Raw genomic sequence first — 19,404 nt, 5'->3', positions numbered from 1 at the left:
GGCCCCTTTCTTGGAAGTTTACAGGTGCTGCTTCAATGCCCAAAGGCATGCAGGGGACAGCTTTCCATCGTACAGGCATCACTGAATTCCCCAGAGCGATTTACTTTTTGTTTAAAGATCCAGCTTTCCGTTGGCTCTAACTCTGCAGCGGGCCCTGCTTGGCCCGGGGGCTGCGCCAGAGGCCCCCTCCTGCCCAGACGCTCCCTCGATGCTGCTTGCCCGCGCCCCCTTTGGGAAGAACTCCGCCTCCAGAAGCGCCCAGACCAGGCGGTCTGGGGGAGGCTGAAACACGACTAAAGAGCAGCCGGCGGCGGAGCTGGAGAAGAAAAGAGGTACCTTTCAATAGCTGCCGCTCGGGGCTGACCAGGAGCGCTTCCCCTCAGAAGGAGCCGACGCCGAACGGGGTGGATTCCGCGGCGGCGCGGCTGGTCAGCCCCCGAGGTGCAGCCCCGGAGGAGGACGAGCGCAGGCTGTCGGGCAGCCCCGAACAGCGACGCCGGCCACAGCCTCTGTGCTGGCGTTCGACCGCCGGCGGGAGCCTCCCGTCCCGGCAGGAGCCGGCCCTTCCCGAGCGCCCTGCGACGGGGCGAAGCCTGCAAAGCGGGGAGGGCCGCCCGCCCGGCGGGGCAGGGCCTGCCGCCCAGCAGCAGCGCTTGCGGGACGGGAGGGGAAAGGGTCGCTCCCAGCGGGCGCTTGGCAGCCTTTGGGCTCCGGCAGGGGCGAGGGCGGCGGGCAGCGGCACTCACGGCTCGCCGGGACCGACGGGGGCTGCCGCCGCCTGCGGGGGTCGGGCGGGTCTGGCCCGCGGCAGCCCGGCGTCTCCGGGACAACGCGCGAGCTGTTGTTGTGTTGTTGTGACGTTGCCGCCGGCGGCGGGCGGCCGTTGGCGCCGTCCCCCCTCGGGCGGCTTTCCCGCCGCTGCCCGTGCGCCAGCCCGTGGGAGGGCAGGGACGTGTCCCCCGGCGCCGGGGCCTGCGGAGCGGCGTGGGCTTGTCCCGCCGAAAGCCGCGGCTGGCGTGGGGAGCCGAGACGGGGACACGGCTTGGCAGCATGGCAGGGGCTGGAAGGGACCTGCGGAGGTCACCGAGTCCAACCCCCTGCCGAAGTTGTGCCCCTTGCCCCTTGTCCTGTCGCTGGGCACCGCTGAAAAGAGCCTGGCCCCATCCTCTTGACACCTGCCCTTGAGATGTCTGGAAGCGTTGACGCGGCCCCCTCTCGGCCTTCTCTTCTCCGGGCTAAACAGCCCCAGGTTGCTCAGCCTTGCCTCGCAGGAGAGATGCTCCGGTCCCCTCATCATCTCTGTAGCCCTCCGCTGGACTTTCTCCAGCAGTTGCCAGTTTTTCTTCAACTGAGGGGCCCACAACCGGACCCAGGACTCCAGCTGTGGCCTCACCAGAGCAGAGTAGAGGGGGAGGGTAACTTGCGGTGCCACACCACAGTGCTGACTCTTACGTGGGACACGAGCGTGCTTCTTTCCTAGGGCTGTCAAGGAATGCGATTAAACATGGCTCTGAGAACCGAGAAATAGAGGTACGATACCGGTGGCCCTTAGCACGGGTGTCTGTGCCACTGAGCAGAAGGGAGAGAGGTCGTCTGCAGCACAGTAACACTGCGGGCCTTAAGCTGTCTCCTGGGTAGCGTTGCATTGCTCTGACTGAAGTGAAGCCGGCGCTTTTCCAGAAGTGCCAGCTGAGTCACTGGCTGAGTGGCAAGATCCTTCTTCAGCGTTTGGTGGGACCAAGAGGCTGCGTTTCTTGGTATCCTCCTGCAGGAAGCGATGTACTAAGATTAGACAGGCGAGCTGCCCCAGCTACTCAGAAACCCACGAGAGACTCCAGGGTATAACTAGAGCGAGGCAAGCACCCGCTGAAGAGGCGGTTAGGTCCAGCAATGGCACTGCCTCTCCAGCTGACAGGGCCGTTTGTGCCAAAGGCTTACGCTGCAGCCAGCCACGCTGCCCTGTCCAGAAGGCCACGACCCCAGCGCTCTCCTAGACTGCAGCTTTGATGCAGAAAAGCCCCAGCCCAGAACAGCTCATCTAAATGTGACTGAGGAGCCCCCCTCTGCCCTCCCAAACAGTTTTGCACCTTGTGCCAGGGCTGGGGGTGTGGGACACGGCTCAGCTCACAACCAGGCTGTAGGTTTAGGATTAGGGTTCCTACGGCTTCACGCTCCTCCTGTAAGGACATCATCCCTGGTTTCCTATTCGAAACGAGGGTTTCTTTCCCTAATTCTTTACCGGTAGTCATATTGGTATATGTGGCTGCATTCTCACACAAAATGACGCAAAGCCCAGAGCGATGCAGTGTCGCATGGATCTCCAGGCAGCCCCTTTTGCTCTAGTCTCCACCCATATCCCTTGTCTCCCACCTCGGATGTGCAGTGAGAGGGGCCACGCACAGTGGATGAGTCCCGGTGACTGAGACGCATTGACGGTTTTCTTTAAGGGCTCTGGGGGCCTTGTTATGTTGTGGGGCCCATTCCCAGATTGCGTTTTTCTTCAGTAAGTCATGGAGTGGTCAGGCTATTCTACTAAATCCTGGCATATGTGCCCTCCAAGATCCTAAAGAGCCTAGCCCGGCACACAACTCCTTTCTTATTCCGGGACAGGGGGAACCATTGGATTTCTGGTAGCCCCTCGTCTGGGGCTGTTTTTCTCCTGCCTACCCACCTGACTCCCCAAAAGATGAATTCGTGACTGGGCCCTTGTTTGTGTGCCTCTGGTGTCTCTGGCCCTGCTGACGGGTGGTGCGTTGTAGCCAGTGTCTGTAGCCGGTCTCCAGGTTCTGCGAAGGGGCCACCTCTTCAGACATGAGGGATGCGCTGCCTCACAGTGACCTCTTGTGGAAATTTTACCATTTGCAGGTCTTTAGCTGGCGTAGCATGAGCTCCACGGACGGTGGGACCATGGTGTAGGCCTTGCGATAGGGCAGTAGCTGTCTGCTGGAGGCCCTGCCAGATGAATGCAAACCTCATCCGATCTGCCTCCGGGGCTGGGGTCAGCAAAACCACCTCTTTCACCGCGACAGCTGCCATGCAGCACTAAGAGGCTTGACTGTATCAGCTATAGCGGGCCCAGCCGCAGTGAGCGGTTTGGCAGCAGCGGTCAGGCCGCCGCAATCTGCTGTTAGTTGCCACTTGCCATTAGGCTTCTTTTGGGGCCATACAGGAGACTTGTAGGGGATGAGACTTGCCGATGTTTCCTTGTCCTTTTGCCTGTTTCGTCCATTCGGTAAGAGGATGGGTGGCGTCAGGCAGGAACTTGCAATGTGGAGAGCTGAGGAGCTTGCTGTGCGCCAAGGCGGGATCTCTTTGTAACAGGCTAACAGGGGTGCATCAATATGAGGCAAAGTGTGTGGTAAAGACGGGGGGGAGGGGGGGGGGGGGCGTCCTCGTTTCCTGTTTTCCCCCTGGGTGCAGCCACAACTGACGCGTCAGTAAATCCGTACCTAAAAGGCACCTTAGGTCGGGAGGACCTAAGGTAAGGTCGGGGGGACTGCTGGGCCGTTAGACAGAATTAATGTAGCCCGGGCCAGGGGGTGGGCAGAGACTTGCCCGTGGATGCCTACAGTTGAAAGTACTTGTTTGCTAAGTGGAGGCTGCCCTTGGTAAGTGCCCTTATCCACCATCTGCATTTGGGCTCCTCTGTCGATGGGGTCATTAACTGCCACCATCAGCTCGGGACTTGAATCCGCTTGGGCTGCCACAGGATCAAGCCCCCACCTCGGTTTTCAGCATACCAAACATTGCAAGAGGCTGCCCAGGGAGGTGCTGGAGTCACCGTGTGTGGAGGTGGAGGTGTTCAAAAAAGGTGTCGATACGGCTCTTGGCGACATGGTTCAGTGGGCATGGTGGTGTTAAGTCAACGGTTGGACTAGGTGATCTGAGAGGTCCCTTCCAACCTAATGATTCTGTGATTCTGTGGTATTCATGGTCTGGGGTCAGTGCTGATAGATGTGGATATCCCAGAGCTGAAACCACTAAAATCCTCTGCCTTAGTCATTACTTGCTTAAGTCGGACTGTGTCACCACCATCCCTGGGTACGGATCCCAGGGGACTATCCCAAAGAGTCAGCAGGTGTTGTCGGCGCATTTAACTGACAACGGGATTGCTCTTTATCTAAACACCTTTTCCATAACCACTTGTGCTCAGCGGTGGCTGCGGGTGCTCCTCTGTTTCCCCGTTTTGCTTTCTTCTTTTTGCATAGAGACAGACTAGCTCTTTTCCATTACGTTTACTTTAGCCACGGTTCTCCTCTGGTTTGGATCATTTCTGGGAGAGACTGGTGTATCTGCTAACATACGCTGGAGGACCTCTTGGAAGGTATTACCACTTCAGCCCGGCTAAGGCTAACGGTTCCGGTGCTCCCTCTGCTTCCTTTCCGTCACACTGCGGGTGTCCCCTCTATCCCCCCAGGAAGCAGGAGAGCCTCAGCTGCCCGGCTGCTGCCAGACTTGCTGCCCAAGGCTTTTTGGGATAAGCTGGCATATTGCTGCCCTCCAGCTCGGAAGTCTGGTCTACACCTTTCCACCTCTCCCTGCGGACTGGTGAGAAAGCAGTTGAGCCTCCTTTTGGCTGCAGGGCAAGCAGTGAGCTTGCAGAAGACAGCACTAGATGGTGCAGTTCCACCAGTGCAGCCACCCAGGTGTCCTGGCTGGCCGGGCGGCAGCCCTTCACAGGGGCAGGCGCTGCACCCCGCAAAGAGCGTTTCTGTCACAGCATTCCTCTCCCCAGGGGCTGCCCAGGACGGCCAAAGGGGGCAGAAAGGACTCGCGCAGCCCCTGCCTTGCAGCAGGCTTGCCCCAGGGAGCAGAGCCCTGGGCACGCTGGGCTGCAGAGCACTCCAAAGCACAAAGTCACGACGCTTGCAGCGGCAGGGACACAAGGGGGGACCTTTCTGCGTCTTCCCTGATGAGAAAAAAATCTCCTTACGCTGTCGCACCTGCCACGCAGGGCTGGCCAGGACCAGGTTGGGGCCTTGGTGTCGCTCGACCGTTCAGAAGGCAGGAGATGACACTTTCACTGCCACTGGCCTGCCCTTGTCCTCAGCATCTGAGCGAGGACACTCTGTGCTGTGGGAGGGCCTTGGATGAGTAGCTGTCTTTCCCACTGTGGGCACTGTCGGGTAGTTATAGATAGACAGGTAGACAGAGAGAGAGAGGGATAGGAATGTAGATGGGAATAGGTGTTCCGAAGGGTGAGAGAGAGCCAGACAGCTTCCTAAACTCCAGAATGCATCACTGCTCTTGAAGCTTCTGCCACTGTGGAGAAAGGGCAGCCTTGCTCTGGCTCTGAGCATCCAGTTCGTGCAGGAAGAGACGTTGGAGGCAGAAGGTGGTGTTGGAGAGCAACAAAGAAGAAGAGGGTCCTCAGTGGGCAGCCCCTCGGATGCCCAGGCATGACAGGTCCGCCTGGCCCTGAGTGAGGAGAACAGGACGGGAAGGGGAAACGAGCCTCGAGGGGGTCTTTTGTGTCCTCCATGCGCTGCTGCCAGGAGAGAGCCGTGAGCTGGCGCGCAGGTGGCAGAGAAACTTCAGCGGGGCAGAAACCCCGGCACTTCCCTGTGTCGCGGGTACGCCAGGCAAGGGCATGGCCAAGGGCAGCTGAGTGCTTGGGCTTCAGTGCGGCACCTGCAGGTCCCTGTCCCCAGGCCCTTTTCCCCAGGCCCAGGGAGCAGAGGGAGCCTGAGCATGTCCTGCCAATGGGACATGAACATATGCGCGCACACACAGAGAGAGCACACAGCTGTCCAGCTGCTCCTCCAGCCCGGAGCGCCGCCTTCCAAGGAAGAGCTGAGCGACGTCAGTTCTCCAAGCATCAGCACTACTACTCCCCCTATTTAATCTTCTCTGCCTAAAAACCAGAGCATCTTCTCCCTGTAGGGAAACTCTGTTCCCATGGTTTGGTTACATTTTGAGTTCACGACAGAATCAAAAAGAGGTGTAGATTTTTCGTTCGAATATTTCGACAGGATGACCACAGCACTGCTCAGTCACCAGTCTGTTTTAAGCTCTTCTGCCCTGAAGAATCACTAATATTTTGGTCCAGCTCATTTAAACTGCAAACACAGCCTTCTAAACTTTGGCCTGTGTCCTGTGTCTAGAACAGGAGCCGGTTAGATGGTTTTGGTGTCTCCCTCTCTGTTACTCAAGAAAGCAGGTAATGAGGGGGAAAACAAAGCTACAGTCAACTTCACACTTCCCAGATGATAATCAGTTGTCCAGAGACTTTCCTATTTCTTGCTTTTAGCCAGATTTATAAACTCTTACCCCCCTTTCCTCTTGCAGAAAGGGAAAGCACTGGCTTCACAGCATCTTTGGTTCATTGCTAAGTCTTCCTTTGAAGAGACGAACTTATGTCTGAAGTGAAGATACTCTGGCTTCAAGTGTTCCTATGGATCTATGAACATTTTCATTAAAAAGGACTACATCATAGAGATGCATTGAGCCTATAAAGCCTTTACCTGCTGCAGGCAAGTATTTATCAGTGGCCTCTCTTTGTTATGCAGCTAGTTTTCTCTCCACGATGTACAGAGGGAACTCACTTCATTTGGGGTTGTTGTTGGGTTTGGTTTGGTTTGGTTTGGTTTTGTGTGGGGTTTTGGGGAGCTGGGTGTGTTTTTTTAACGATGGGGGTTTGCAGTGAGTGGTTCAGAACTTTTCGGCCTGGAGGAGCAGCCCGTGGTCACAGCACGGAACAGCATATTGGGTTAAAATGCAGCTGGCTTGAGGACAGAGAGAATGAAAGCCCAGTACCTACAAGGTAAGCTCCATCGCCAGTGCAGTGTATTTCTGGCGACAGGACACAAGGGAGAGAAGAAACAAGTTCCCACCTTTCCTCTTCTGTTTCCCACTCGTCTGTGCAGAGCGGGATCTGCAGCCCCCAGGAAGCTCTCACTCTTTGCTTGCCGTCCTGCTTCCCCTGGCTGCTCTGGGCGAGCCGTTTGACTTTCTCATGTTGCCACAAACTGGTCACAAGTTAATGTTCCATAAAAGCACTCCCTTTTTTTCAACTCATTTCACTCTGACACGCTCTGAAAGCAAGAAGAGGGAAAGGCATCGTGCAGTGCTTCGACATCCCTGCATTTGCTGTGACCAGTGCAGGGAAGTATTTGCAGATACCGGATGTAGCAACTTACCTGGGATAGGAAGGCAAACGTGTAGCTCTACAAAATGAGTTCACGTGTGCGCCTACGCAAGTCTTTTGAGATACAAATGCTGCTAAACACGCTTAGCCAGAGAACACAAGATGGCTGGAAAAAAGTAATGTCTGAAGTCCTCGCTCTGTGAACATAAACCACAAGCAGCTCCGGATTTTTGGAGCCATGAGGAATAAACCCCAGCTAAGCAGAAGTGGGGGATCCTAGAAGATAACCAGGGATGCACCTAAGGTCCTCAATCTACTACTCTCTGCCAGATTTTTTGTGGACATGGATGTTGTTGCCTTCTTGGGGGTTTTTATACTTCAGTTACACTGGCAAGGCATACGATTCACTCATTTTTCATTCTGGCTCACTCCATACTGTTATCTAGCTTGAATTTAATGGAGAGTTTTTTTCTTCCCAGTCTTCTGAAGCACCTTATTTTTATTACTTCTTCTGAAATATGCATATTTCCTAGAAATGTCCATCCTAATTGCAGTTTAATTCTGTAATTTGTTCCTTTAATTCACATCAAAAGCTGAATGTCAGTCAACCACCAAGGAATTGTCAGGAGCAAATCTAACTTCTGAAGATAAAACAACCGTCAGAAAATAACACCCCGTACACGTTAGAACAAATGTGTAGTCGCATTTTATTTAATCAATTAAAATCTACCTTAAAAACACAAGATCAGATTTGGTAACCCAGTACATTGGATTAGAGAAAGCTTCAAGCTTTGAAGCGCAAGCCAGAGTCACAGTCTCAAGTGAGAGTTTCAGAGGCCAAAGCAATATGCTGGAACAAAGTGGTATCTTCAGGCGGAGGCATGCTCCTTGCACCACTAGCGTGGTTTCGGGTGCACTGTCAGTTACTAGCGTGGTTTCGGGTTTCTTAGCTGTCAGTGACAAGAAGCTTTTGTATTTGTTTTATAGTTGAGTTTGTTGCATCGCTTACCTAGGCCCTGGATTAATGGAGAAAACAGGCAAGCTAAAGCACTCGCCTGTCCACTTACTACCAACAGACAATTTACATTGTGGTCAAGCTAGCTTTATTTAAATGAGGTTCAGACAAGAATTAACTTTACGTATTATTAACAGCTTCGGAGCTACTAACATAAGAATCAGGATTACACAGGTCATGCTGTTGTTATTTCGTTTTACCTGCTGCAGTTACTGCAATATGGCTTAATGTACATTTGTACAAATTCGGCCAAGTTTGCACTTGTGAGGTGTTACTAAGAGCACTATTAACTTGCAAGCCAACTTAAACCTGTGGAAACCAACCGAGGTTGTTGGAATTGCCCAAAGCTCGGGGGGAAGGCTGCGGCTGACGGTGGACAGAGATAGACTGGATTGTTTGACACCACGCTGCTCGGCTTTAAATATTTGTAGAATTCGCTCTGAGGTAAGGAAAAATCTTTGGATGCTTCCACGCAAGGCAGCACCAGGTGGTGCGATCACACCAGTGCAATCAGTCACACTGCTTGCTGGAGGTGCAGCCTCCAGGAGAGGCAAGCACCTGCCATAACAAGAGCATTTGTACGCTAGGAGTTGGTTTCAAAATAAATTACTATACAGGTAGGATAGCAAGCTGTTCTTCAACTCGATGGGCATCGGTTTCACAAAGTGCCATCTGGAACCTTCACTTCAGAAATCAGAGCTGAAAGTACGGACTGGTACCCCGTGTTTGATTTTAATGTAAACGAGAAGAGAGAGGACCAACTCCTGTTGGGGACAGACATCCCAGGGCTCTCGCTCTTGGGACTTCTTTCCATCTCTCCATCCCCCTGCTCATTCTGGTCTACAGCTGTTGTCAGTCCAACCCACCTTACGTGAAGGTTTTGAGGAGCTCAGCACCCCTAAGGTCTCATCAGCTTATTGCAATCCAAGGTAGAATTCACCACCAAGCCCTCACCCTCCTTCCTACTCCCCCTTCAGTGAAGAGAGGCAATTGATAGGAGCGGGGAGGATGCCAGGAAAGAAATGCTGGGGTGGAAAGAGGCTCAGGCAGGGGCTGGGAAAGGAGGAAGCTTGTGCGCGGGAAGGGTGTTAGATGGCGTAGGTGTGGGGAAAGGCTGGGGGTCGGGTGGGGCAGGGACCAGAAAGGAGCAGACTCTGGAATGAGAGCGGGGCGAGCTGAGGGTTGCGGTACCACTGGCGTTCCTACAGGAGCAAGACAACGGGGAAGCGTCAGTGTGGAGGGTTCTCAGGAACCGGGCAGGCCTGCGAGTGGAAGTGACTGGCAGACCTGACACAGGTCAGGGCTCTCCTTTTGTCCTTAGCATTATCATAGTTCCACATTAAAATCAGAGTGGGGGTTAGGATATACACATAAATATTCAAAGCAAGACAGCCAAGTTTTTGAGAGCTTTTACAAGGGGAAAATCCTGGAACAATAAATAGGAAACTACACATTATCAACTTCCGCTCCAATGCTATCCATTTCCTCTCCAGGCTACTCTACAAACTCCTTTCAGGGTACGCCTAAATAGTACAGAAGTATCATAGCTTTATATTAAAATCAGAACTGGGTTTAAGACATACATATAAATATTCAACACATAACAGTCCAGTCCTGAGACCTGAAGTCTGGAACAACAAAAGAAGGGTATTCTCAATCTCCTTTCAAGCTACACTCTGGAAGGAATTTCTGACTAAATCAGGCCCGCACAAAACCAACGGAAGGATGGATAGAGATACCTGAATGGGACCGAAATGCAGCAATCTTGAGCATCTTGCTCAAGGATTTGTGCGTGATCCAGTTCCTGCAGTTTGCTAAGGGCACGTCTGCTACTTGGCCAGAAGTCTCGTGCGTTCTCGTCAGTCAGCCCTCCTCTTCCCCCTGACACACAAGACGAGCGGCATCTACAGCCACTCGTAGGTCAAATCAAGGCAGCTACGGAAGATGGGAGGGGGGTAAGGGAGACTGCAGAAAGAAGGGAGGGAGATTCAGCGATGAGTGAAGGCATTCAAGGAGATGGGACAGACAGGACACGCATTCAGTGACGGGACGGTAATAACCGTGGCACAAAATTTCAGTGGTCTGTCCATTCACTCCGTCGGGCATCTCCAGTCTAAATGGTCTATTTTGGGCAGAGGCAAATGACCTTTGAATGGAACACATGGGTGGATATAGCCAACATTAAAGGCATTGTTTTTTTAATAAAAATGACAAAAAAGGTGAGGTCTTCAGAAGAGCAGATGTTAACATCCAAGAACAAAGGGTAGTGAATAAAGCTCCTGGTTCTCTTGCAGGATTGTCAGCTGTTCTCTAGGACTGGCATCTCTCAAATGCCCCATGGATGCTTAGCACATCTGAAAGAAAAGACCACAGTAAATAAAAAAGCTTTATTAATGACAACTTACTCTCTCAAGAATATCTTCTTTTCCCAAGCAGTTCTCAAGGACAGACAGAAAGGCCTCGTGCCTTAGTCAAGCAATACAGTAAATATCTTAAGGAGAGACTGTACCTTCCTGAGTCAGATTTCCATGAAATGCAAAGAGCTTTGGTACATGAGGCACTCCACTTTTACCATGGAAGGCAACACTCACATCCTTTAGGATATTAAAAAGAGCTTCCTTAGAGAGGAAGCGTTTTTTGTGGATTAAATCAAATACATTAAACAGGTATCGGATGAGCGCGTATCTAGGAAAACTAGAAACTACGTTTTCTGCCTCCCAGAAGTATCACACTAAACTACAAGCCAAGTCAAAGCCATTAAAGTGAGGGTAGCTGTACAGAAAAGAAACAAGGTGTTCAGTAGCCAGAGAGAGAGGCAGTAAAACAAGAAGACAAAAAAAAACCCAATCCCACAACATCAAAAAATATCTGTGGCCTGTTGGTTAACCTGGGGAGCAGCTGCCTTTCCTCAGAATAAGAAAAAATTACAGACACAACAGTTTGAGAGACTCCAAAACTGTTTTGGAAAAAGAAAGACATTGCTGAGTGAAAATGCTACTCACATTCAAGGCCTCAGGAGCCACTGAGTTCCGACTTTGTGGACTCCCTTCTTGGCAACTATCATCCTCCCATGTCTGTGTTTTCCCATCTTCCATGGGTGGGTCACGTTCTTCCTCACTTTCCCTGCGTGTTTGCTGACCTGTATGTTGGTCTGGGATTTCCATCATCGGCCCAACCTCTTTTCCCCTTAATTTTGGTGGGTAGATGTCTAGGGGGTCTTTGGTTGAATCTTCTGAAGTACTCAGTTCTAGTGTTGATTTCTGAAGCCTCGCACTCGCCCTCGAAACATCTTCAGGGCTAGTCACAATTGTTAAAGAATTCTGACTTGGTCCATCTTTCAGTATCTCTGAGGTCAACAGCACGTCTTTGGTTTTTTCTACAGCGGCATGAATTTCTGCAGACTCTGCTAAGGTAGAAGTTTTCACTGTTCCTGATTGCTGGAGCTCTTGTTCTTTACTCCGTACCTCTTCCTCTTTCACTGGAAGCTGAAGATCCACCTGCGCACTTCCCAGAAGTTCAGCTATATTTGTATCTGACGGGCTTTTCTCTATGGACTCAAGGCGCTGCTCTGACTCCAAGGCAGCTGACTCTTCTGTTTCTGCAAGTTTGTGAACAGCCGTCTGGATGGCGCTCAATACAATTTTTGTACTCTGGGACTCTATTGTCAAAGACTGAACAACATCCTTCTCAAATTCTGTGTAGGTGAGAGACAGACTGTCACTTGGAGGAATACCATTTTCTTTGGGTTGCCCTGTGCTCTGGGGCCTCTCTTGCCCCTCCGATATTCCATTCACAGAAGCAGGAGTTACTTGAGGCTCAGGTGCTTCTGCACTGCCAAGCTCTGCAGTCCCACAGCCTGAACAGGCAACAGTAGTAACCAGGACCTCACCAGAAGCCATTTGCCCTGGTGGGGTTGCCAAGGGCTCTACAGTTTCGACTGGCGTGTCTGCAGGCATTACAGTTTCTGCCATGACATGCTCTTCAATGCCTGCAGCCGCTACAGGCACAGGCACTTGCAGAGCCTCCAAGCTTTCCGCTTGTTGGAAGGCTGAGTCAGAGCCTTCCTCTTGCACAGCTAAAACCTCTTGCTGGACAGCAGTTGAACGTTCTTCACCTCTCATAGCTTCCCGTTTTCCAGATTCAAACGCTTCTTTGGCTCTGTCCGTCGATTGCTCATTTTTGTTCTCGTCTTTCTGAAAGCCTTGACAATTTGAAGATTCTACAAGTTCTTGTTCTTTTTCCACAGTCTCTTGTTCAAAGAAGTTGTTTCCTGCATCACATGTCGTACCACTAATGTCAGTGAGGACAGTGCTTCCATTTCCAGTGATATCCGAGCATGCTGATGCTAAACTAGATACAGTCTCCACTCCAGTCTCTGCGGGAGGCTCAGTGACGGCGGGATCACTCTCCAAGTGTGTTCCAGCTTCGAGCAGACCACCTTCCGTTTTGCCACCTTCGCTTTCGTCCCTCTGGGAAGCAGTTTCCGTTGGTTTTGCTCTGCATTGTGCCTCTAGGATGGACACAGAATCTTTTGCTGGAATGTGCCTGCCAGCCCCATCCCTCACACTCTGCTCGGCATCTGCAGCTGCTTCTGAGCCAACTCTTTCTGATGGAAGGGCAGAAGCTTCTTCCTCATTCTGCAGTGGAACCTCAGTAACAGGGGCTTCTGTGCTCTTCACTCCAACGAGCACAGCATCGTCTTCCTCTTCCTCTCTCTGGGCAGGTGTGCTGCTAGGAACTCCTTTAGTGCAAGCTTGTTCGTCAAAGTCAGGAATTTCACCTTGTCTTTCAGATTGAACGGGGACCCCAGTGACAACTGCTTCTGTGCCCTCTGGTCCCACAGGGAGGGTTTTGCCTTCTCCTTCAAGCTGCACAGGCTCTTCAGCTGTAAGCCCCAAGGAAGTGGTTTCATCCCCTCTCTTGTCCTGCACCTGCAGAGAATTGCAACAGACCTGTCAAAAAGGGTACGAGCACGGAGTGACCAGGAATGTCCTGGGTGAAAAATCTTAGAAAGACGGAATGATTTGGGTTGGAAGGGACCTTAAAGATCACCTAGTTCCAAACCCCTGCTGTGGGCAGGGACATCTTCCATTAGAACAGGTTGCTCAAAGCCCCATCCAACCCGCCTGCGCATTTAAAGCTGGAGACAGCGGGGCCACTTCATTTCCTCCCTTTGCAGAGGTACCTCAGCTACAACCGTAGCTCTGCCGACAACTGAAGGGACCATCCGCTATGTCTGCTACCATATGGATCCCATCGGCACCTCAGGTGTTCACAGAGCACCTACAGTCACCTTGCGCTGTGCGGGAGCCCTACTGGCAGCTGTTCCGGCATCTTTGGATCCACGCACACCATCTCCCACTCCATCACTCTAGGGATCCCATCCACCTCGCTCTGCATGCAAGCCTCGGTGGCTGCTGCTTCTGGACATCCATGTGTGTGTGTGTGTCTCACTGGACACAAACTTTGGTCACGTCAGGCTGCACAAGGAACACCCTTGACAGCAATACTGCCACAAGCTGCTTCTAAATTTGGCATAATAGCTAACGCTTGCTGATTCTTCCTTTAGCAAATCAGCCTTTGTCTTATGTGTAATACTTACTGCAGTCTCTGCTTCTGGAACACACTCCTCCCTCGTCTCATCTGCTGTCAGCTCTGTTGCGGGCAGCTTCTCTTCTTCCGCAGGCTCCTGTTTTGCAGACGGCTCTTCCTTGGGTGTAACTGCTTGGGTGCTGTGAAAGTCTCTGGCCTGTGAGGAAGGTTCCTCTGCTGTCCTCTGCCCTTCACAGCTTTCTTCATGGTCTTCTACAGCTGCTTCTTCACGTGCCGGCCACTGCCTTTCATCTCTCAATACCTCTACGTTTTCACATCCTTCTGTGCTTCCTTTCATTGCAGCAGGCAGGTCACTTCTCCCTGAACCTTCCTGGAGAACACTCTCTTCAGCTCCGATTTCGCTCTGAATGCTCCCTGCACCTCCCTGGGGCTGGAGGCCATCCTCTTGGTGTGCTCCTTTTTCCAAGCACTGTTCCAGCAAAACACTTTCCTGGCCTACAACACTCCCATCTTTAGCATCATCTTTCACTTCTGACTCAATTCCTTGTACTCTTGCAAATAGAGTTGCACTCATGGTCCTTTCACTAACCAGCTCTTCTACCTCTGCTGACTTTACTCTCTCAGCAACTTCGTGAAGAACCTTTTGCGTCTGTTTGTCTAATTCTTTCAAATTTTGTTCAGTGGCCTCTACTTCTTGGACAGGTGTCACTTCCTCTGTAGTATCTGGGGTTTTTGAAAGCTGGGAAACAGCAGAAACCATCTCAGTCGTCTCCTCAGCAAGGGACACCTCCACTGGTTCTTCAGCGCAGGAAGCTTCTGCTGTCTCCTCCAGAGCTGTCACTGCCTCTGAGGTCAGCTCTAGCTCACTGGCTGTGCTGTCATCGCTGACCTCCTTTCTCGCCTCTGGCATTGCCTTTGCAGCTGACTCTGCTTCTTCCACAGTATCATCGGATTCCAGTGTTTTCTCAGTTTCCTTCTCTGCCTCTTCTTCTGCCTGCTCAATGCACTCTGTCAGAGCAGCAGATATCCAAGATGGTGACATTTCTTCAATACTGGTAACTGCCCTTTCCCCTTCCACAACAGTCACAGGAACTGCATGGACCAGCCCTTCCTGGCCTTGTTCCGTTCCTTGGATCTCCTCTAATTTTTCTGCTCCCTGTTGCTCTGAGGCTCGTTCTCTCATCGCCTCAGCAGCTTCTGCCTGTGGGGCTTCCATCTTCTCCTGCTCTGCTGCTTCGTATTCAGAGAAAGGAACAACAGCTGGAATATCTGAATCTTCTTCAGTCGTTTCTGCCAGGCCTTCTCTTGCTTCTTTAGGAGCAGTTGGTTCTGGCTTTCCATCTGACTTCTTCTTCCTACGCCCAGGCAGACGTTTCCAAAATGGAATGCACAAGTCACCTTCTCCAGGCTCATCATCTGAGGAGGAATGCTCCAGGCTAGAGCCCACACCAGAGTCGCCATTTCTCTCTTCCATTCTGGTTTGGGACCTCCTTCTTGGAGTAACTAACCTTTTAAATGATTTCCACATTGAAAGACTTTCACCTTTGGATGGGCTTCCAGCTTGTTCTGGGGAAGAATTCCCTTGTCCTTCATTGCTCTCTGGAGAACTGCTAAGAATTGCATCTGTGGCCGTTTCTTTGCTCTGTCCAGGCTCTTCTACATTGGGGCTTTCCTGACCAAGCTCACGGCCAATGTCTTCATCAGATGCTGCTGCTGCTGCTGCTTTCCTGGCTCTTTTCTTTGAAGAACCTACACAGAGAAAAGCTCGCCAGGGCACAGAGCTGTCAACCTTTCCTTTGGGCACGGCTGTGGCTTTCTCTGGTTTCTGCTCCATCCCATTTTCTTTCATTTCTCCCCGATTTTCATCAACCACAGCGTTTTCCGTTGCAGACACTGCAACGCTCTTTGTCTTAGCACTTTCAGAAGCTCTTCTGGCACGTTTCTTGGGAGTCACCATCTTTTTAAACAATGCCCAGGGCTTAACACTGTCTCTTTTTCGCTCCACATCTGAAAATGCAGCATCTTCATTTTCACTGACCTGCACGCCATCCACAGGCTGTTCCAAAGAAGGAATTTCAATCGTCTCCTCAGGAGAAGAAGCAGAACTCTCCCCCTTTTGTTCCTCTGGGCTGTCTGGGGAACCTGGTAAGTGCTGAATTGGGTCACCCGGTCCCCCTAACTTAGATTCTTCTCTTTTGCCTTTATGCTTCTTTCCAGAGAGTGTTTTGACTCCAACAACAAGCGCCACTGACCTTGGGGATAGAGGTTTCTCTGTCACCTCACTTGCTTTCTCTCCTTCAGATTTTTCTTCCTTTTTGCCAAGATCTTCTGAGACGTCCACCAGTTCCCTTTCTCGATCGCCTTCTTCAGCTTTTTTCTCCTTCGCACTTCCTTTAACAACTGCTGCTGCCACATCCTCTTCTTCTCCCTGCTCATCATGCTTGATTAGCTCTTCCTTCTCACTTGCTTCAACGCCCATGGCTGCCACAGCCTTTTTTGACTCCTGCTTTTCACCTTCACTTTGCTCCTTCTCATACGCTTCAATAGTTACTGCTGTCCCGTTCCTCTCCCCCTCTTGCTTCTCCAACTCGGATTGCTCCTCCCTTTCACCAGTTTCAGTGGCAAATGTTGCCCCCTCCTCTTCTTGCTCCTCTTCTTTCGTAGGAGACTGCAGTTCCTCTTCTTTAGGCTTCCTAAAGCTCTTCTTTTTTCTAAATCCTGTCCATCCCTGAGTGAAAAATTTCCTTAACGGCGATGCAGTGTCAGTGGCTAAGGCAGCTGACTGAGAACAAATCTCATGTGCTTCGGGTCTTTTAGGAGGTTCGTCTTCTGTTTTTTCATTGTTCACTGGGTCTTTGGTGGGGTCTGCTGCAGAGAGTCCATCCTCAGGCATCGCCGTTTCTTCTGAGCTGCCTTCCTTTTGATCGGCAGCTCCTTCAGGGACTTGTGTTTCCTTTTTTACAGTAAGCAGCTGAACGGGTTCCGACTTCCCCGTCTTTTCCTTCTTCACTGTGAATCTGAACCCAACAAATTTAAAAAACTTTTTAAACCCCAGATCATGAGACGGTGGCTCAGACACGTGGTCTTCTGCGTCTTCTTCCAAAGACGGCGACTCTGTAGCTGCACGAGCATCCTCTTTCTCAGCACCTGCAGTGTCCTTGGTGCTCGAGTCAGAGGAACTTGTCTCCATAGTTCCGGTGTCTTCCTTCAAAGGTACACTGGAATGGTCTCTTTGTCCAGCTGTGTAAATAACGACAAAAACCCCCAGTTACTTTCTGTCTCAATGTAATGTTGTGTTATACCTTTATATAAATAGATGCAAGTGGTTTTTTTTTTCGTTTTTATCAAACTTTCCTGAACATAACTTTTGCTGTTATCTGTGTGCCTCTTGTAGGTGCTAATATGAATTTTTTGGAAGGACTAGTTCTTGGTCTAAGATTACTATAATTCCTTTCCTTCCTCATATCGTTGTACGGGTCTTTCTAAAGTTTATTTGCAAAGGCACCTTTCAAGCTTATACTCTCTCATTCTCCTTCCTTCTTTTGCAGGGGTTTTTTGGTCTTTTGTTTTCTCTTCCTTTAAGGGAAACTTATATGAGAAAACAAATATTATTTCTATCCCATTTTTACTCAAAGAATATACAGAACAATATCTCCAATTCTTCCTGAAGCAAAGCTCAGTATCCTTTCCATGCAGAGAGGGGCCTCTGAGGGGGTGGAGCGGGGGGGAACAAACCACCAAATAAACCCAAACCCCAAAATCCTGTGCTGACCCAAAAGGATGACTGAGAAAGAAAAGCTGACGTTACAGCTCTGTCCCAAGAGAACAGGAAGATGTGAAAATGCCCACGGGAAATTTCCCGCGTTTCTGAAAACCGGTAACTCCCAAAGCACTGACATTACAGCGTACTTGTTTTAAAGATCATGAATCTCGGGATTCTCCCATCCATCACATCACCACTATGGCCAGACAGAATCCTCATCTGCAGCAATTCCACATGGCTTAAAACGAAACACCTTGTTACTAGGCAAGCAGGTGAAATGCTGCCCTCCATCGCTCACAGGTCTGTGTCTGCGTTATCTCTTTCTTGAGCACCGCTTGAGTTTTCCCTTCAGGACACCAGCAACCACCCTCTCCGTCTTGCTGGGACAATTTCAGTAGGATTGCTCCCTCTGGCCGTGAGCTGCCTAAGTTCACAGACTGACCTATACATTAAAGCCCCTGAAATGCAGCACTTAAGAAGCCAGCACATGTCCAGCTTAGAGCACAAAATTGCCAGCTCCCCGTGCCCCAAGTAAGTGGCTTGGGAGGGAAAAAGCACAGAGGAACAAGGACACCGAGCCTTTAAGTTCTGCCATTGAAACACAAAAAGCGAGCAGGTAAAACTGCCCTTGCCTATAACGAGAATTGTAGGCATAACTGTGCGGTGAACATGCGTGATGATGAACAGGACAACACGTGAAGACAAAAATCCATGGCGCATTCGAGACCCCAAAAGACTCCTGGGCTTGGATACTGCCCGGATTTCAATGTAACATTATCCTTGAGCCTTGATTTAGTGCAACAGGTGAAAGTGCAAGGCCCTGAGGTGCAAGGCACTCTTCTCTCTGACCAACCTTGTTGGAACGCTAAGATGACAAAACACAAGAAATAATAACCAGTGTCAAACAGCAACCTCCCGGGAGAAGGCATGGCCCCTTTCTTGGAAGTTTACAGGTGCTGCTTCAATGCCCAAAGGCATGCAGGGGACAGCTTTCCATCGTACAGGCATCACTGAATTCCCCAGAGCGATTTACTTTTTGTTTAAAGATCCAGCTTTCCGTTGGCTCTAACTCTGCAGCGGGCCCTGCTTGGCCCGGGGGCTGCGCCAGAGGCCCCCTCCTGCCCAGACGCTCCCTCGATGCTGCTTGCCCGCGCCCCCTTTGGGAAGAACTCCGCCTCCAGAAGCGCCCAGACCAGGCGGTCTGGGGGAGGCTGAAACACGACTAAAGAGCAGCCGGCGGCGGAGCTGGAGAAGAAAAGAGGTACCTTTCAATAGCTGCCGCTCGGGGCTGACCAGGAGCGCTTCCCCTCAGAAGGAGCCGACGCCGAACGGGGTGGATTCCGCGGCGGCGCGGCTGGTCAGCCCCCGAGGTGCAGCCCCGGAGGAGGACGAGCGCAGGCTGTCGGGCAGCCCCGAACAGCGACGCCGGCCACAGCCTCTGTGCTGGCGTTCGACCGCCGGCGGGAGCCTCCCGTCCCGGCAGGAGCCGGCCCTTCCCGGCCGGTCCCCGTCCCGGCAGGAGCGCCCTGCGACGGGGCGAAGCCTGCAAAGCGGGGAGGGCCGCCCGCCCGGCGGGGCAGGGCCTGCCGCCCAGCAGCAGCGCTTGCGGGACGGGAGGGGAAAGGGTCGCTCCCAGCGGGCGCTTGGCAGCCTTTGGGCTCCGGCAGGGGCGAGGGCGGCGGGCAGCGGCACTCACGGCTCGCCGGGACCGACGGGGGCTGCCGCCGCCTGCGGGGGTCGGGCGGGTCTGGCCCGCGGCAGCCCGGCGTCTCCGGGACAACGCGCGAGCTGTTGTTGTGTTGTTGTGACGTTGCCGCCGGCGGCGGGCGGCCGTTGGCGCCGTCCCCCCTCGGGCGGCTTTCCCGCCGCTGCCCGTGCGCCAGCCCGTGGGAGGGCAGGGACGTGTCCCCCGGCGCCGGGGCCTGCGGAGCCGCGTGGGCTTGTCCCGCCGAAAGCCGCGGCTGGCGTGGGGAGCCGAGACGGGGA

The 19,404-nt window shown here is 52.1% G+C and overlaps 1 protein-coding gene across 1 annotated transcript; it reads right to left on the bottom strand.

Moving 5' to 3' along the window:
• Positions 1–9,190: 9,190 nt before the first annotated feature.
• LOC147416008 (uncharacterized) lies at positions 9,191–18,347 on the bottom strand. The gene is made up of 4 exons (XM_086460426.1): positions 18,272–18,347; positions 13,705–16,895; positions 11,105–13,033; positions 9,191–9,304 (listed from the first exon to the last, which is right to left on the bottom strand). The coding sequence occupies exons 1-4, from the start codon at positions 18,345–18,347 to the stop codon at positions 9,191–9,193; spliced, it is 5,310 nt and encodes a 1,769-aa protein (XP_086316552.1).
• Positions 18,348–19,404: the final 1,057 nt, after the last annotated feature.

This window comes from Leptosomus discolor, chromosome 2 (assembly GCF_034619465.1).
Source record: "Leptosomus discolor isolate bLepDis1 chromosome 2, bLepDis1.hap2, whole genome shotgun sequence".
Lineage (NCBI taxonomy): Eukaryota > Metazoa > Chordata > Aves > Leptosomiformes > Leptosomidae > Leptosomus > Leptosomus discolor.
Note: the sequence above shows the minus strand (reverse complement) of the source record. Positions and strands in the feature narration are given on the sequence as shown.

Excerpts from the sequence above, each read along its gene's own strand:
- LOC147416008 (XM_086460426.1), bottom strand. The coding sequence starts at position 18,347 with ATGCCTTCTCCCGGGAGGTTGCTGTTTGACACTGGTTATTATTTCTTG. Across the intron at positions 16,896-18,271 it reads CATCTTAGCGTTCCAACAAG|CTGGACAAAGAGACCATTCC; the intron begins GTTGGTCAGAGA and ends TTATTTACACAG. Across the intron at positions 13,034-13,704 it reads TTCCAGAAGCAGAGACTGCA|GTGCAGGACAAGAGAGGGGA; the intron begins GTAAGTATTACA and ends AATTCTCTGCAG.